The sequence below is a fragment of the Ruditapes philippinarum genome, unplaced genomic scaffold (genome assembly GCF_026571515.1).
Source record: "Ruditapes philippinarum isolate M1 unplaced genomic scaffold, ASM2657151v2 ctg320_1_1_1_1, whole genome shotgun sequence".
Lineage (NCBI taxonomy): Eukaryota > Metazoa > Mollusca > Bivalvia > Venerida > Veneridae > Ruditapes > Ruditapes philippinarum.
The window spans coordinates 81,904-100,837 of record NW_026854213.1 but is presented as its reverse complement, the minus strand read 5'-3'; the positions used below and the strand labels follow the sequence as shown (position 1 = coordinate 100,837).

General features: G+C 32.2%; 1 protein-coding gene across 1 annotated transcript in view; it reads right to left on the bottom strand.

Moving 5' to 3' along the window:
* LOC132739455 (uncharacterized protein KIAA2012 homolog) overlaps positions 1 to 6,761 on the bottom strand; it is a 61,231-nt gene extending 54,470 nt beyond the window's left edge. The window contains exons 1-6 of the mRNA XM_060727175.1: positions 6,401 to 6,761; positions 4,513 to 4,616; positions 3,827 to 4,073; positions 2,266 to 2,428; positions 1,571 to 1,753; positions 391 to 593 (exon numbers count right to left, since the gene is read on the bottom strand). Coding sequence (XP_060583158.1) covers positions 391 to 593; positions 1,571 to 1,753; positions 2,266 to 2,428; positions 3,827 to 4,073; positions 4,513 to 4,616; positions 6,401 to 6,502 — 1,002 coding nt within the window. The 5' untranslated portion in view covers positions 6,503 to 6,761. The remainder of the gene's footprint in view (positions 1 to 390; positions 594 to 1,570; positions 1,754 to 2,265; positions 2,429 to 3,826; positions 4,074 to 4,512; positions 4,617 to 6,400) is intronic.
* Positions 6,762 to 18,934: the final 12,173 nt, after the last annotated feature.

Below are 18,934 nucleotides of genomic sequence, written 5' to 3'. Positions count from 1 at the left end.
AAGATATAGCTTTGTATTCTTTAAAGGGGCTTCACTGAGGTTTTTGGCATGACGGGACTGAAAATAATTGTTCGAGATCAATGTTCCAATAGATGAAGATCTAAATCAAAAGCTTGTGCGTAAAATATCAGATCATTTGGTGAAATAATTATTCAAATTGTGAAAAATGACCCAAAATTAGGAAAGTGTTTCAAATTGGGAAAAGAAAAGCACAGCATAATTAATGATTTTCAGTTCATTTTTTAATATACTTCTTAATTATCTTTTGTATATTTTTCTGTTTTAAGTGTCCCAACTGATCTACGTAAGAGATTCAAATTTATTTATTGAACACATGTGAACCTCAGTGGAGTTCCTTCTGAGATAGTCAAAAACTTGATTTCAACTGACCTGCTGGGTTTTCATGGCATAATGGACGGCTCCTTTCACCAGAAGGTCAGTCAACACCTCGGCCTGAGCCTGTCTGTCCAACTGTCCGTATATAGCTTCTTTAAGTTGACCGTCTGCTGTCACACTAGCGACCTTGACAGATCCAGCCTGGCGAGATTTTACGAGGGATCTCATTTCCTCATCTTCAGATATATCTATATAGTCTGTAACAGAACATCAAATATTTTTGAAAATATTGTCTCCCTTTGAAAATATCATCTCCCTTATTTATATATTATGAATATAAATTTCAGTATTTTTTCTGCATAATTGGAGTTGAATGAGGAAATCTGGGCTAAGGGCAGTAATATGACAATAGTAACTTTAAAAGACTAATTTTATTGCAAACTTAAACTGTCTTTTTCATTATGTCATAAAGATTTCTAAGTATTTTTTAATTTTACATTACATAAAGGATATGATAAAACAATTCACAACCCAACACAATTTATCAAAACATGTTTTGCTTTATTTAGCCTCTTCAGTTGATATGATGTACACTTTATTGTCTAACATATACTTTAGATTTTACTTAATGCCAATGTTATTCTTAGCTTTTACTTTAAATTTAACATAAAGCACATTTCATTTCATATCTTGCTTTTATTTAGAAAATCATTGAAGGTTCACTGTAATATATTCTAAGCTTTTTGCAAAAAATTATTAATTAAAATTTAATGTATGTTTTTTCCCCTACCTTTGGCAAAGTCCCTTATCAAAAATACCAATCAACCAAAATAAAGAAGTACAGTAACAACATGAATACAAATGAACACCAAGCAACCTCTACAGAGAGACCCTCTCTAGAGCAATAACCTCTATACAACAACTGTATCAAATCTTCCAAAATGATTTCACAATAAATTTAATCTCCCGAGCAACACATCCCACCTGAAATTTTTGTCTCCCAGAGGTTATTATGAAATTTAACTTAGCCATGGAAATCTGCCTCTTCAAAAATGAAATATACTTAGCAATGGAAATCTCCTTCAGAAATGAAATATATCTAGCTATGGAAATCTCCCTCTTTGAAAATGAAACATACTTATCCATGGAAATCTTCCTCTTCAAAAAATAAAAATACTAAGCCATGGAAATCTCCATCTTTAAAAATGAAACATAAGAAATTGGGTATGTTTACCTGTTTCTTGTGACTCCGGCCTCACTCTGTAGAAAGTGTAGCCTGACAAACTACCAGGTGACATCAGCATACTTCTCATAAGTTTGTAGGGGGTGGGGTAATGTGAGAGGTCATCATTTAACCTTCGTGACAGATGAGGTAGAAGTGGGTTGTAATAAAATAATGACTTCTCTGTCAAATATCCTGTAAATAAAAAGATTTTTTTTCTTTTATTGACATATCAGGTGTTCTAATTAGGATAAATTACTAAAGGAAAAACCATAGTTATAAGACTGGTGAACATGTACACCATGGTGTGGGTAGTGTAGTAATCTTAAGACAGGTGTAATCAATTTTACTTCCTCTATGCACTGTTGACACAAAGTGCCCTGGTGCATAATTATTGTCTGGGATTTTGTGATTTGATCATTTTTGGATAATTTTGGCCCTTTGTTGTTTTTTTTACAACATTTAAAATATTATCAGAAAATCTGGTTTTATGACAAATTCCTATCACTTGTTAATTTCTGATATTTAGCAAATTTATATTAATTATCAACATATATAGTTTGACTGCATATCTAAAACAGAGATTAAAGATATAATAATAAGAAACATTAAAACAATTTCAATTACTTTTTATGCCTTTTTTGTCAGTTTCAAAATCAATAACTTCAAATAGTTTTTTTTTTAATATACTTTGATAATAATCGTACCTTTACTGATAACTTTTTCTAGTGTTGTATCGTCCCAAGTTTTCGTCCAAGTGGAGAGATATCTTTTGGCGGAGAACCCAGGTCTTATTTGACGTTCATAGTCGTACCTTCTCCTTTTTGTCCTCTGTGCCATCACCTTTAGATTCATGTTCCCACTTTCATCCTTGGAAAGAAAGAAATAATACAATTTTTTTACAAATACAATAACTATCTCAAGGTGACAGCTGAAGTTTTAAGCTTGTAAACAATCTAGATATTGGCACATATTTTCAGTGAAAGTTTTGCAGCTATGGGTATGTCTATTAAAGGCATTTTGCTATTTAGGGTAACTTTACAAGGTTTTTTCTAATTTAATTTTACTATTCTATCTGTGGGTCATTGTTTTAAATGACCTAGTCTTACCAGATTCTGTATGAATATTTACCTTTTTATTTTGGTTCCGGTTATTTTTGTTTGTTTGTTTTAATTCACACTGGATAAGTAATATGGGGACTTTCCAGCTTTACGGCAGGAAGGAAAACCTAATATGCACCTCTAAAGCATTATTTAAATCACAGATAGGAATTTAAGTAGAATGTTTGACCTTTGACGTTTAAAGCAAACTGGATAGCTTTGTCAAATGACAAAGTTTATAGTTGTATCTACAGTATTAAAGTCAGCCAGAACTTTTCGGCTACCCTTTGATAATTTCTATCTTATACCACAAAACACTAAAACTTTAATGGAAAAGTTTTGAAAACAAATTATTTTATAGCTTTTGCCATTGTGATTAAATACAATGTATGTAGGCCTTTGAATTCTAGACAATTGAGTGTTTGACAATTAAAACCATGAAAACCATAGTGACTGACGTTTAATAATTAAACATTCATTGTTCATATTACTACAGTCATAGTTTAGGTTTATAAACCTGTTGAATACCTATCTCATAAAACATATTATGAATTTATGACTAGATTTAAGACTTAAAATAATGCAAATTGTACATACTGAATAAATAATATAACTCTCTGATCTTAATAAATAATGCCAACAGCTTTATAATTTGGAACATATTAGTCTAACATATCCAACTTTGGTAAAAATGCAAATTTCAAAATTTTCAGTTTAATATGTAATTAAGAACAAAATTGTATATCCTTGCAGTTTTGAGTTAAATCAACAAGTTTCATTTAAGTGAAGTTGGAGAAATTTTTTATAGTGATGTGTGGCTAAATTTTGCTGCTATGTTATGCAGGAAAAAATAAAGTATGCTTGTAGCATATGAATACATTAAAGAATTAGAGCTTCTTTTCCTGCAATAACAATAAAATATGGTAAACACTGTGACTGCACAATTAAAGTTTAATTCTGAATTTGGCGTTAAAATAAGTAAAGAATTAAAAATTTTGTTTAATTCACCATCGGGAAATAAAATAATTTTTCTTCAGATTGAATACAACCCTTTATGCTAAGAAAAAAAGTGAATTTTATACAAAAAAAAACTGCATTAAAAAAGGAGCTAAATAAAAAAAATATATATTGTGGCTTGTGTAGGCTATATTATTAATACTACACTTACAATGCTTCCATAAGCTAGGATAGATTTTGCGAGATCATCTACAGTTTTCAGATCTCTGTCGGTGCTTGATTCCTCTAGCTCTGAAATTGTCATATCCCTATCGCTATGATGACCATGATGATGTTTGTGTTTCTTCGCCTCGCTGGCTTTAGTTTTATGAGCCATGTCCTCAGAGAACAAGAGTAACGCGCCTTTACGAGTGGTGAATGTTTTCGGTAAATGGACGGCATCTTTGCTATGACTATACCTGAAGTATAAGAATCATTAACTTAATCAAAATAAGTTCTTAAGTAATTAAAAAAAGTTTCAACAAGAGCTTGAAATATATCTAAACCACTTTCAAGTCACATTGGTGTTATAGGAGGCAAAACATAGTTGTGACCCCAAGTTAAATGGCAGAAACTTTACATATTTGGCCACTGCTCCCCTTTGTAGTACTGATATTTTGTATGATGCAGTTATAAACATGTACATGTATTTTTGCCTAAAAATAATGTGGAAGTAAGGTTGAAGATGAAGTATTCATTGTTTCAAAGCAATATCTCAAATGTTTTTAAATCATGTGTTGCAAAACTAAAGGGTGGAATAAAATTCTTCAACAAATTAGTGTGTCTCTGATGCAGGATCCTGCTGTCCCTAAAAAATATGCTGATAATTTTAGATACACCATAATCAAACTACTGTACCTTGATGAGATTTGAGATGGCTCCTGAGTGAAACCATATCTAGGTTGTAATGGTGGCAGGAAAAAAGGTCTGTCATGAGATTCTTCTACAAAATTGAAATAATCCTGGAAAAAAAGAAGAAAAATCCATAATCTGTGTAACAACAACACAAACTGATGTTTAAAATAAGCATGAAATCATTCCTATTATTTTCAATTTGAAATTATGTTATGCTAAATGAGCTAGGGAAGCTTACCCAGTGTAAAATTACCTTCTATGCTGTATGGTTAAAGTTCCAGATTGCAACATATATTCCCTGTGTTAATTTGAAATTTGTATTCGTATTTAAATTTTACACAAGTACAGAGAATAATGTAATTTTTTTCAAACCTAAACATTATATATCATGATAGGCCCATAATGTTGGAAGCAAAATATATACTACAAGAACTTTTGGAAACTGACAGGATCTTCGGACAACCTTTCTGCACAAAAATGTCAGATTATTTTAACTAATAATCTCAAGTCCATTGGGCACCTGAAGTCCATTGAGACAAAATTGCAGTGTGGGTACATTTCCTGTGGATTTTATCATCTCATATGTCATTTCATTTGACATTATTTGCAGATAGAAAGACAAGTGGGCTGGGGCATTTACATGTACTTGGGTTTGAAAGTAAAGTCCACATTATCATTCTCCCAAGGGTTGGGAGTGGGTTGGGGTACAATTAAGTTGTGCTTTTCAATTAAGACAAAGATTATTGTTATATGATTTTTTTTACAATCTATCAGATAATTTTAGCAGATAAGTTGTCAGTAACTTGAATTGAAAAAGCCTTCTTGAGTTAAGCAAAATTAGCTTTATTAAATTGCCCTGGGTTTACTTATAATGCCTTAATGTCTAAAATGCACTCAACAAATATCAAGAAATACAATAAACTGATAACACTAATATGAAAGTAAGGCACAGTCTATAAACAGTGAAGTGACAGATAAAAAACAAGGGCACCGCTAGGCGTAACAATATATGCCCAAAAAGTGTTCTTATTTTAGTAATGATGAAGCATTTGTAAGACATGGGAATATTTCATAAATTGTTATCTTGTAAGTAAAGATGCTACGTCGCCGGATGGACGAAAAGACTCCAGGGATATAACATAATATGCCGAAGTTCTTGAAGTTGGAGATGCCCAAAATTCTTTCTGGCATATAAAAAAAATTCATTTTTTATTTTACACAATATTTTCATTTTAAAGATGTCATTCGGTATTTCATTCAATGCTTTGGTTTTCAATCCTGACCACCTAGGCGTTTATTGATAATTCTTAAGCAGAAAAGTTGCGATAATGTCCTGTAACGTCAGAATTGCCCACTAAGTATAAAATTGTACCATTGAGTTGCATTTAATAATTGGGGCGCCCAACTAGAAATGACACTGAAAACTTCACTGAAATCATATGTACAAAAAAGCTATATATTTCTTATCATTAATATATGATTTTGGGCGTTTATATATGATTTGGGGCGCCCAAATAAGAAATGACATTGAAAACTTCACTGAAATCACATGTACAAAAAATATATATATTTCTAATCATTTATATGATTTCCTTCTATGTACACATGTGTAGTCCATTGCCGAGCAAGCCAAAATCCAACCCAGCGTCATGGACCTGCCCTTTGACTTCCCCATATTAACTTTGCTTAACCGAACATTTACAAACAATATGCAACTTTGTTTCAAATGCCAAGCTTTCTTTCTCTTTAGTATCTCAAGAATATCTTTATTTCTATTTCATTTACCCCTATATTATTAGTTTTTATACAAACTATAATCAAAATATTGCAAAATTTACACAAAGAGTTCATTAATCAAAAATGAAATCATAAGCCATAAACCATACAATACCTGGGGTTCAAAAATGACATCAACTTTTTCAGATCCGTTCCTCGTCACCTCTCCGACACCTCTTGAAAGTAAAGACAAATTCAACGCACTACCCGTAGCCATTTTATCGGTGCCCTTATCTATCAAAATTCCAATTAAATTTCAATTAACTCCAATTAAGGTCATTTAAGTTCACGTCTCATTCATTTTCTCTTTACACTTCATGTAAACAATAGCTCTGTCATTATCTCTTTTAAAAGGACAAGTGTAAATAAAACAAAAGGCTCAATTTCACGGTTTATGACCCCTGTACAGATAACGAGCACCCGATATATTTCATGAATTAGTAGACGTCCGCCATATTGTTTATATCGTTGCCTGGTGCGTGCGCACTTTTAACATAATTTCAGTTCCGGTTTAGGTAAATGGCGCGAAAATAAAATGGTAATAAAGTTTTGCGCGAATCAGTCAGACGTCGTCTACTCCATTAAATATCTAAACTGAGTTATAGAAACTATTTTAATGGAAAAAAATGGACCGCATATATCATTAACGAACGCTATCATAAATGGGCGTGTAACGTAAAACTAAAGGTTTTTTTTATTGCTGTTTTTAATTTAATAAAATGCGTTGACTGAAAAGAAAAAATGTCGGGGCAGTCGGCTGATTTTGATTTTTTGATCTGAACTGAATATAATATTCAGTTCAGATCAAAAAATCAAAATCAGCCGGGGCATAATATAGCTTCTGTTGCCAAAGTTGGGTATAGCTAGAGATGTATTTTTGATATGGGAACAGGTTCCCAAACGACCATAATGTGAAATATCTTATATAGCAATTTAATTAGAAACTTAATTAGCATATTCGTTTAAATTCACATCTGCAATGAATTTTTAAAATACGGTATACATCTAAACCCCCAACAGAGCTATTCAAAAAGTGTGTTTTACGCCTGTAAGAAGACAAATAACTGTCAGGTCCACCTTCACATGGATTTAGTGCAGCTGTAATATACGGAGTCCTATCTTAGCCAGGTAAAAGACACTTTTTTTATTGAAGTCTTGTGTCGCCCTTTTTTTTTTATAAAGTAGCGATATTTTACACCCTGGAATGAAACTTTTGACGCTATTCAACGTTGACTTTGTCCTGGGATATAACTTATCGTATGTCCCAGCTTTGTCGCATACTTAACTTAATCTTCTTGAGAAAAAAAATGTAAAAACTTCGCGATGATTAACTTTAACTTTCGCATGTTTCTTTCGAGAACTGTAGCTTATTAACATAACAAGTAACTATGGTAAAAGTTCTTCGACAGCTACCGCTACGTATCTAATTACAAAAGCTGTTTGTTTGACTATCCTCAGTGCTTGACAGTAAAACAAGTGCCTTGACATTTTTAGTTAAAAAAGGGCCACATAATTATGTCAAAATCTCTGTAAGAGTAATGAACCTTGGATTATTATTGACTATTATGCTTTCAAATAAGCATGTTAAGTTTCAACCCCTTCAGTAGTTTTGGAGATACCAACGTAACTAAAATGTAACGCCAACGCCTACTTGCTAGCTCTCTCTATCCTTTAAATAGTCGAGCTAAAACAAGAGATTTAGTCAACAGGCGATGTTTTATCTGCCTTAAACAAGACAACATGGAGACAGACGGAAAGTTGCAGCGAACTTGATATCGCAACTCAGGAGTAAATTTAGTTTATCATCAACAACATCAACAACAAAAAATAATAAATAAATTGGGTGGTCATTTACAGGAACAAAGAAACTGTTGATATCAGCAGTGAAATTCTTTCGACGATACTAACAATTGTTTGCTGAAACTCTTGTATAACCTCCGACATTCTATCAGAAAACAGCATCAACAACAACAACAACATATGTCCCCAACCAAAAAAAATCATGCTTATACATATAACATTTAGGTAATACATGTTTGTTACAATGTTGATCGTCATAATCGATTTTAATCGATTTTAATCAATACGACTCTATGTGGGGCAGCCATTTAAAAATTGTTTTTAAATGAAAGATTGAAATAAATGCACGAAAACTCCGTGCGAATACAATTTGCCAACAACTTGAACTACCAAAAGCTTATAGGTCATGTAAATATGTTCGATAGTTATATATTTTCAACAAACACATACATATACATTATTTTCAATAAGATCTAGTTATCATGAAATGCGTTTATTAATTTATCTGTTCTTTACAATTATAAATTGTCGTATAAGTCTGATATTTTCGTATTTTCTTCAAAAGTGTCTTCTTACAGACGTAAAGAAAAGACAGTCCACTAGAACAAACAACAATTTATCCTCAGCTTTGCCTCGGACAAATTCTTGTTTATCTTTTCAACTGTTTGTCTGTAAGAAGACACTTTTGAAGAAAACTTGCGTAAACTGTTTCTGACTTATACGACTTATATTGCCGAAAGCAATTTCTATATAAGGTTGCTATATACCAAGTTTGATTACAATACCTCATTCCAAACTCTAGTTAACGTCCGGAATCTATGAAGGAAACCGACCGACCGACCGTCCGACTGACGGACGGACCGACCGACAGACCAACGGACACGCTGACCCCTATATATTCCCCCAAAAGTTTGTTAGTGGGGTATAATAAATAAATAAATAAATAAATAAATAAATTGATTGATTGATTGATTGATTGATTGATTGATTAATTAAAAATAAAGCAACAACAAAACAATACTTACACGATCATGCTTAAATTTGCCACCTATCACCAGAAATTGCGATTTTTTGTGATTGTTCTTCTGATGTACATGTATATATGAACCATTGCATGAAAACATGTATAAATGATTTTTTTCTGATTCCAAAGTAGCAGCACGAATTGCACGTGGAATTGTAACGTGTACCGAGCGGATGTACAACGAATATATAATAAATTTTTCTTTGGGCTACCTGCCGTTTGATTAGATACAAATGATTATGAAATTATCATATATCATAAACAATCAGCTTGAATTAATACTCCAAAATACACTATTAAATTCTAAAAAGTCTAAATATAGTAAATACCTTTACAATATAACACAATGAAATGATTCAAAAGCTATAGATATCACGCTGCAACCCGATAATTTCCTATAGTCCAGCAACTACCTCCCTATCTATGAAGCGAGGCTTCTATTTAGATAGAAAGATAAGCTGCTGGTAGGGATTTACAACAAAGTTCCAACTATACAAAGCTTATTCGTTTTAAATCTACCTCTGGATTTTTAATACCTATATGTTACCAATTTCCTGATAGCGAGGCTTTCAGGTAATGTGGTGGTCTATAAGTACCCAGAGTCAAATACAATTTCACAACTAAACTATAACGACACTATATCCATGAAGCTAGGCTTCAATTGGGATAAACAAGGTATTTAGTTTTGGCCAATTCTTCTTTTCTACCTATGAAGCTAGGCTTCAGTTAGGTAGACGAAATTATCCTCTATGTATGAAGCGAGGCTTCAATTACATAGAGTAATCTTGTCCGGTGAATTCCTCTGCAGACTGAATAATTTTGATTCTAATTCGCCGTATTTATACCTGCTGAGATGATCGCTCAAGCATGACTTAATTTTCATTGGCTGATTAGAATGATCACTATCACTGAGACGATTATTATATTATATGATATAAAACGTTTATTGAAAATACGTATACTAAACGTATATTGTAAAGTACCGTAAACTTAAATACATTGTCGCAACATAAACAATTAACATAAATAGTAAAGTTACACTAAAATCATTTCAGCAAACGATAATCTTTAATAAAATCTAGCTTAGTAAAAATGTCAAACGTTACACTACCCACGCCTCCGTTTTACATGCGCCCCGCATGAACATACAACTTACTTTTTTAATGCCACTAACAATTTATGACATGCACAACTTTCGAACTTTAGATTCCGTAACTTTATGTATTCTTCTACAGTGCTGTCTTATATAAGATTTCTTTTTAAATTTCATTCCACAAAAATGACAAATCACACGATTACAACCAATCGGACCTTTACATTTTATTTGTATCTTTTTACCATTGGCTGTCAACTGATTATTCGGAACATCTATAACAATATTTCTTGCTGTCATAAAATCTAAACCTAATATTGCATCTCCCTCTATATAAGAAACTATGAAAGGATTTGTTGAAATTTCATCATTCAATTTAATATCTAAATTAGTCCAAACCCTTTTTTTCAAAAGGGTTTTTTCCAGGGGCCCATTTACAATTTTTGTTTAAACCCCGGTTTTTAAAATTTAGGGGAAATTTGAATCAAATTAAAAAATTTTTGAGAAATAAAGAAAGTTTTGCACCAGTAAAATTTTAAAAAATTTAGTTTGGGATCCCATTTTATTTTTAGTTTTCAACAAATAAACCCTAAAAATCCAAAAAAAACCCGAAATTTTCCCAACAACCCTTTCCCTAAAAAACACAGTAATTTTTCGTTTTTTGATCCCACAAATTAAATTTTTCCCCCGACAAATGTTTTATTAAACCTTCCCTACCACATTCAAAAAAATTTTCAAACAAATTGTTTTTTGGACCTTTTTTAAAAAAAGTTTTGAAGAAAAAATGTTTTAAATGAATTTTCCGCATTTTTTCCCTTGGGTTTTTTCTTTTTATTCAAAAATTTTTATAGTTAATTTTGGGTGGAAAAAAATTAAAAATTTAAAATTATTTTTTCTTTTCCTCTCTAATTTTTTTCAGGAAAACCCAAAAATTGTCTCTTTTGACTTTTCGGACTAATAATTTTCCCCGCCCAAGAGATTAAATTTTCTAAATTTTTAAACCCAGGGTTTTCTACGGGAAATTTTTTTTTTCCCGGGCCCTGTTGAAAGCCTAAAACCCAAACAGCAAGTTTTACGGGTTTTCATTAAAAGCAGTAGGACGAGCTTGTTTTTAATTCCCCAAAGCCCCCAAATATCCAAAATTTTTAAAATAAAGAATTTTTAAATAAATGGTTTTTCCCCTAAAAAATTCTTTCACACCCTGATGGTTTGAAAAAGGGTTTTACAAATTTAAGTTCAAACGTCTTTAAGTCCCGCCCCATTTCAGATAAAGATTTGTAGGCTTTAGTTTTCCTTTCTCGAAAATTAGAATTTCTATAAAATTTTCGGTTTGGATTGGGGGGTTTGAAAACCTTTCTTCAAGTTTAATCAAGTTCATCATAAATTTTGGTAAAATTTTGGGCTTGGGGTCAGTTTTGCCAAATAAAAACCTTGACCCTTTGACCTGTTTAAAAAAATCAGATAAAAAAAGACCTTTTTTTGTGTTGTCCAGGTTAAATTTTCGGGAAAAAAAAGCTTCAAAAAAACCCCCTTTAAATCTTTTCCAGAGCTTACCCCAATAACCCAGCTGGTTTTTCATCAAACACTTCGTTTTGAATTTGATTTTTTGGGGGCACGTTTAAATTTCTGTTGAATTTGAAGTACCTTTTTGCATGTTGCGGGGTTTGAAAAGGGCCGTTTTTTTGTGGTTTGAATTTTCTCTTTAAAAAGTAAAACGTTCTGGGAAAAATTTAAATCAGACAAAAGGGAAAGTTTCCGAAACCTTTGTTTTTCAGCAAAATGGGGTTAAAACACTTTCTTTTTTAAAAAGGGCTTTTTTACTGGGGTGGGTGGAATAAAACTCGCCCCCTTTTTTAAATAAAAGGTGGTTTTTGAAATATTGTTTGCTAAAACCCTTTTTGGGTTTTGTTAAAACGTTTGTTTTTTTTTAAATTAATTTTAAAAATTTCAATTTTTTTTGATTTTAAAAGAAAAAATTGCTTTAATTTGGTTCAACTGTTCTTAAAAAGAAAATTGAAAAAATTTTCAATTTTGGGCCCCTAATTTTCAAAGGGTTTTTCATTTTGGTGTTTGAAAATCCCCCTTAAAAAGTTTTTCGGGGTTAAACAAAAATAAGGTCTTTTGGCATACCTAAAACATTCTTCCAAAAATCCTCACCAAAATTTTAATTGGAAAAAAATTTATTTTAAACCTTTTTGAGTAATCAATTTTTTGGTTTTTTCCTTCTAATGAATCCACCTTTTCCCCACCAAAATTTTTTTAAAACGGGGTTTTTACCCGAGGGGGGTTTTGTTAAAACAAATTTTTAATAAATAAATTTTTTTTTTTTTGGGCCCCATCCCCCGTTTAATTTAAAAACAAAATGTATGAAATTACCAAATTATTCAAAAAATCAGTTTGGGAATTTAAAAAACTCCAAAATACACTTTTAATTTCTAAAAAGTCAAAATTAAAAAAAATTTTAAACCGTTTAAACAAATAAAAAAAAAAAGGGAATGTTTTCAAAAGCAATAAAATTTTCAGCTGCAACCGAAAAAATTTTTTAAAAACCAAAAATACCCCCCCTATCTAGAAGCGAGAGGCTTCTATTTAGATAGAAAGATAAGCTGCTGGTAGGGATTTACAACAAAGTTCCAACTATACAAAGCTTATTCGTTTTAAATCTACCTCTGGATTTTTTAATACCTATATGTTACCAAATTTCCTGATAGCGAGGCTTTCAGGTAATGTGGTGGTCTATAAGTACCCAGAGTCAAATACAATTTCACAACTAAACTATAACGACACTATATCCATGAAGCTAGGCTTCAATTGGATAAACAAGGGTATTTAGTTTTGGCCAATTCTTTCTTTTCTACCTATGAAGCTAGGCTTCAGTTAGGTAGACGAAATTATCCTCTATGTATGAAGCGAGGCTTCAATACATAGAGTAATCTTGTCCCCGGTGAATTCCTCTGCAGACTGAATAATTTTGATCTAATCGCCGTATTAATACCTGCTGAGATGATCGCTCAAGCATGACTTAATTTTCATTGGCTGATTAGAATGATCACTATCACTGAGACGATTATTATATTATATGATATAAAACGTTTATTGAAAATACGTATACTAAACGTATATTGTAAAGTACCGTAAACTTAAATACATTGTCGCAACATAAACAATTAACATAATAGTAAAGTTACACTAAAATCATTTCAGCAAACGATAATCTTTAATAAAATCTAGCTTAGTAAAAATGTCAAAACGTTACAGAATTCCAACTGGCCGCGCCAGCGCACGTAATTTTCATGAATATTGTGAAAAATCAATAATGGTTTTGAGACATGTATTTCATCAAATGATATTAAAACAATTTCAAAATAAGCTAAATTTGATATTTAAGTTAAATTCATGTTTACAAGAAGTTTATCAAAACGTGTATATAATGATCAAACCGTAAATAAGGCCACTCTTCGGCAATCTTTCATTTATTTAAAAAAGAGGCAAATATAGCCCACTGTTCTTGAAAGACCATATCCGGTCTCTTTCTTGGGTGCCCTTTGTTCACAGTTTTGACTTTATACATGTGCATTAATAATTTGTTTATATGTGTTCGGCATTTCTTTTTATATAAGTATCAAAGGGAAAGAATTCAGATATGCAACAAAATTTTACTTGTACAAGTTAGTTCCCTCTTAAGATAATACATGCAATACACGCACATTTTGAAGTAATATGAATACTTGTAATTCTTTGAATACTATAGAAGAACTATTTCTTCCCTACTGCAGTATTGATTTTTTGTATTGCTTTTTTGTAAGATTCGAAAAGATGAACATGTCTCTGTTATTTCAAAATGGTCATGGTCGACGATTTCGAGTAACTTTTCAATAAGAGACTACAGTATAATCAAAGGGCTATTTGGTATTTTCTGATCTTTGCAATCTAAATCGTACTGTATATCTGTATGTATTTTCCTGTATACATTTATTTGTATATACTATAATTCATCTTAAGTTATACGAAGAAAGCCTGAATAAAATCAAATAAGTATAAATTTAGAATTTCCATTTCAGATTTGTCATCCTTATTAATTTCGAGGTATTTTGTTCACGATAAACCTGTTGTAAATAATTTAGCGAAAATCTTCTCGCCAAACAGTCCGACATGTATATATCCCACTACTCTACAGTCAGATTTATTTGTGTACTATTAGGTAATCGACATCGCTAAAATATCATTTTCATTGATTAAAATGATGTTCATCCGCGTAATTTGTGTTTGTGCATTTATTGACAATTCTATAAGCCAACGCTACTTTTAAACTTTGAATGCGTTGTAATTTGTTGGATACTTGAAACAAAATAAAAATATTTCTTTCTTTAACATCGCTAGTTTTAAGCTGTTTTGAGAACTACTTGCTGTAAGGTTTGTCGTGAATTTCTGTGCCAGAGATGGAATGTCAGCATTGTATTTCCTTATCTGCGATCAGAAAATTTCCTGATGTGCGATCAGAAATTACAAAAATCTCTTCACAGAGTAACTAGACGGAAGTCTTAAATCAAATTAAGTTATTAAATTGTGAAATCTGTTCACATTTTCAGATTTATAATGTGGCTCTTCTCGGGCAATTGCTTTTATATTTTATCGTTGTTGTGTGTGTGCGGGGGGGGGGGGTCGTCATAAAGGGAAGCTTTCTTACACAGAGAGTACGCATTTGCTAAATTATAAAAACATAACTTTGCTGAGAATTTTTCTTCGGTGGAAAATCGTTGGCATTGTTTGTAATATTTTATAAATTCATATAACAAATGGGTTTACGAGGTATCATATAAAACCATAAGCACCAGTGCATTTTTTCACGATTAGCACGATATTTCTACACAATGTCCTAGAAATGCACTAAAATTACGTGGATCAAAATACAAACGGTTAACTACACGTATATTTATATAAATAAACGGTTTTATGAGGTCAGATAAGACAGATGGAGGTAAGATTTGCAAAGCTTAATGCCAAATGTGACAATATATATGTTGGACATTTGGTAGGAATTAAAGTGTGACTATATAAGGGTAGAGAGAGAGAGATGGGGGAGTGGGAGTCGAGATGGATTTCCTGGATTCCGCGTCAAGTTTGTCTAATAAATCAAAATCACCCGGAAAAAAATGAATAAGTCAAGTTGTCATGGCGAGTGCAATGAGAAATAAAGGAGCTCAATTGAGAAAAAATAAAATTTGAAATTCTTACACAACTCGGAATTTCGACTTATGAACTCGAAATATTTACTTAGTTACATTATTTGAATGGCTAATAAAGTTGAGTTACCAAGAGTTTAGACAATAGGGAGTGCGATTGTACAATGGAGAGGGAGTATTCACAGCTTGTCCTTATCAAGTTGTCCTAAACCCTCGATTCACATTCATTATTCTTTATTTCGCTACTTTAACTTTTCTGATGAATTTTTCTTAATATTAAAATTGGTATTTTTGTTTCATAATTTGTTCATTACGTTTACTTTCATGAATATATTCACATTGTCGCAAATATTCGACTTCTGTTTATGATATATGCAAGAATGTTTTACAGCGGATAAATATGAAATATGACATTTTGTTTCGAAAACAAATCGGGCCAGTCTTTTAAATCAGTATTTTTGTTGTTTTATTGATTTAAAAGAATTTTTATCCAAGACTAGGCACTACACTGATAATAAATTTATTTCTATATTTTTCCCCTTGTATGTATAATTTTATTGGACACAAACGCCAGTCTATTTTAGAGAATAAATTATATTTAATTTATCATTGGACATAGAATAAAGACTGGCTTAATCCACTACATTTCATCATAATAAAGTGAAAAGATATATCATAGTCTAGGAGCTAGTCATTTTATGAAATAGAACAAAACAACACAAATGCTGTAATTATAAGTACATTCTTTTTGGATATTAACTGGTACAAAGAATCAAATTATTTCAAATTTGCAAAATAATGTTAATCGTATTTAAATGTTCCTTCAAACATATGTGAGCGTCATGCTATCCGCTTTTGATTTGCAAAGTGACATAGATTCCTGTGCTAAGACGTGGAACTGCCACCGCATCAGGCCATCAAAGAATTCTGCAATGCCTCATGGGCGTTGTAATAAACATTGAAAAGATGCGATTTGAGTAGTAAGTAGGTGGGAATTTCGAGTTACTAAGTCGAAATTTCGAGTTACTAAGTCGAAATTTCGAATTAATAAGTCGAAATTTTGGGTTAATAAGTCTAAATTTCGAGTAACAGAAGTCGAAATTTCAAGTTTGAAAGTCGAAATTTCAAGTTAGTAAGTCGTAATTTCGAGTTTAGTTACTCAAAATTTCGAGTTAGGATTTCTAATTATTAACTCGAAATTTCGAGTTATTAAAACACACACCTGGCACTAATGCTCTTCCGTGGTTATCAAACTGGTTGGATGAAATTCCTTCGGATGTGATGATTCCGTGAAACATAAAATTGCACGTGTTATTTAATTATGTCCGGTTCTCGGCATAAAATGAAAGCGGAAAGCAGTGCCGAAACTCATCTCGGTCGTCTCACATCAATGGAAAGCGAACGCTGTTATCTTTATGAAGGGAGTTTTTTAAACGTTGTCCCAAGTTTTATGTTCAAGACATGTGGCCAAGTCGTTATAATATGCAAAAATATTTTGACGTACGATTTAAAAAATTAAAATAGACATGGTGTATACAAGTGCGGATCAAGAAGGGGAGCCACGCACATAACCCTAAGTGTCTGTGTATATGACCCACAGATGCTTCCGTGCGGCGGTGATCATGGGAACATCCATTTAAATATATTACTATTCTATTTAGCGGCGTATGAACGGGAATATCCCCTATTGACAGAAGGCTCTGAACTAAATAAAAAGCAAATGAAACATATGTTTTACAGACAACTGTTACCCTGTGCATTAGAGAGTAATGCAAATCATTACAGACAATTAACAGCCTGCGGATTACAGACAGCTGTTTCCCTCCTACATTGCGAATTACAGATAACTGTACCACTACCTTGCGAATTACAGAAAACTGTTACGTTCATACCTTGCGAATTACAGACAACTGTTATCCTCCTACCCTGCGAATTACAAAAAACTGTTACCCTCCTTCCCTGCAAATTACAAAAGGCTGTTACCCACTCTCCTACGAATTACTGACAGCTGCTACTCTCCTACCCTGCAAATATCAGAAAACTCTTAGTGTCCTACACTACAAATTACAGACAACTGTTACCCTCCTACACAGCAAGTTACAGATCATTATTACCCTCCTAACCTGCGAATTACAGACAACTGTTACCCTCCAACCCTGCGAATTACAGACAACTGTTACCCTCCTACACAGCAAATTACAGATAACTGTACCTCCTACCCTGCGAATTACAGACAACTGTTACCCTCCTAACCTGCGAATTACAGACAACTGTTACCCTCCTAACCTGAGAACTACAGAAATATGTTACCCTTTTACACTGCAAATTACAGACAACTATAACCCTCCTACCCTGCAAATTACAGATAATTGTTACCCTTCTACGCTGCAAATTACAGACAATTGTTACCCTCCTACTACCCTGCAAATTACAGACAACTGTTACCCTTCCTACCCTGCAAATTACAGATAATTGTTACCTTTCTACGCTGCAAATTACAGACAATTGTTACCCTCCTACTACCCTGCAAATTACAGACAACTGTTACCCTTCTACACTGCAAATTACAGACAACTGTTACCCTCCCACCTTGCGAATTACAGACAGCTGTTACCCTCCTACCATCTGAATTACAGATAATTATTACCCTCCTATCAGTTCGAAAACAAGTTCAGGTGTTATTGAAATGAAAATCTTTTACGCTTTGTAGTCATCCTGAAAACTTTTCTACTTGCAAAACAAGGCAATACTATACACGCTTCAATATTTCATGAAATTTTACAAGAATTCTTGTAATTCTAAAACAAAAGAAAATAATATGGCATAAAGCTGTGGTACATCTACATTTTAATTTTAATAAAATAAACCTTAAGTTTTGATTAACTTGTGACAATAATTTTACTGATTAATTAAGTACATTTTTAGAATACACACTACATAGACATGTACAATCCATTACTGACAAAAACCCTTGCTGATTATTTTCAATTATATTCAATGACAATATATATTTATAGAATGTTTGTTAGAAATGACAAGAAAATGATCCATGCACCAAAAACAAGTCAATATTCTATTGCTTTACCTGCGTAAACCAATATCTTGTTTGTTTATATTAAAAAACACTGTAATACGTTAAATTCTAGATTACTAGTTCTGGTTAGTGTAAAAAAATACTACTCTTTCAGTTGGTATAATTGTTTAATGTTTAAAAAGAAACTATGAATCAGAAAGAGCAATTCAAATGACAAGCTATCCGCTATACCCTTAAATCGGCTATGTAAAAGTCAAGAATTAAGCCTTAAATGTGACCGATTTACTATAAAATAAAGAAGGTGAAAATAGACTGGGCCGAGTCCTTCACATGTTAATTCTCGACTTTTCGCTTGGCGGGGTAGCGAGGCGAAAACACGAAATGGCACAACTCAGATACCATACAAAAGATTATTTAACCTGAATAGGTGGCGTTATAAACACGAGAGTACATCAGGACAAATAACACAAATAGTTAAAATGGGTAATACAGTTTCAAAAGTCGTTGATTTTGGT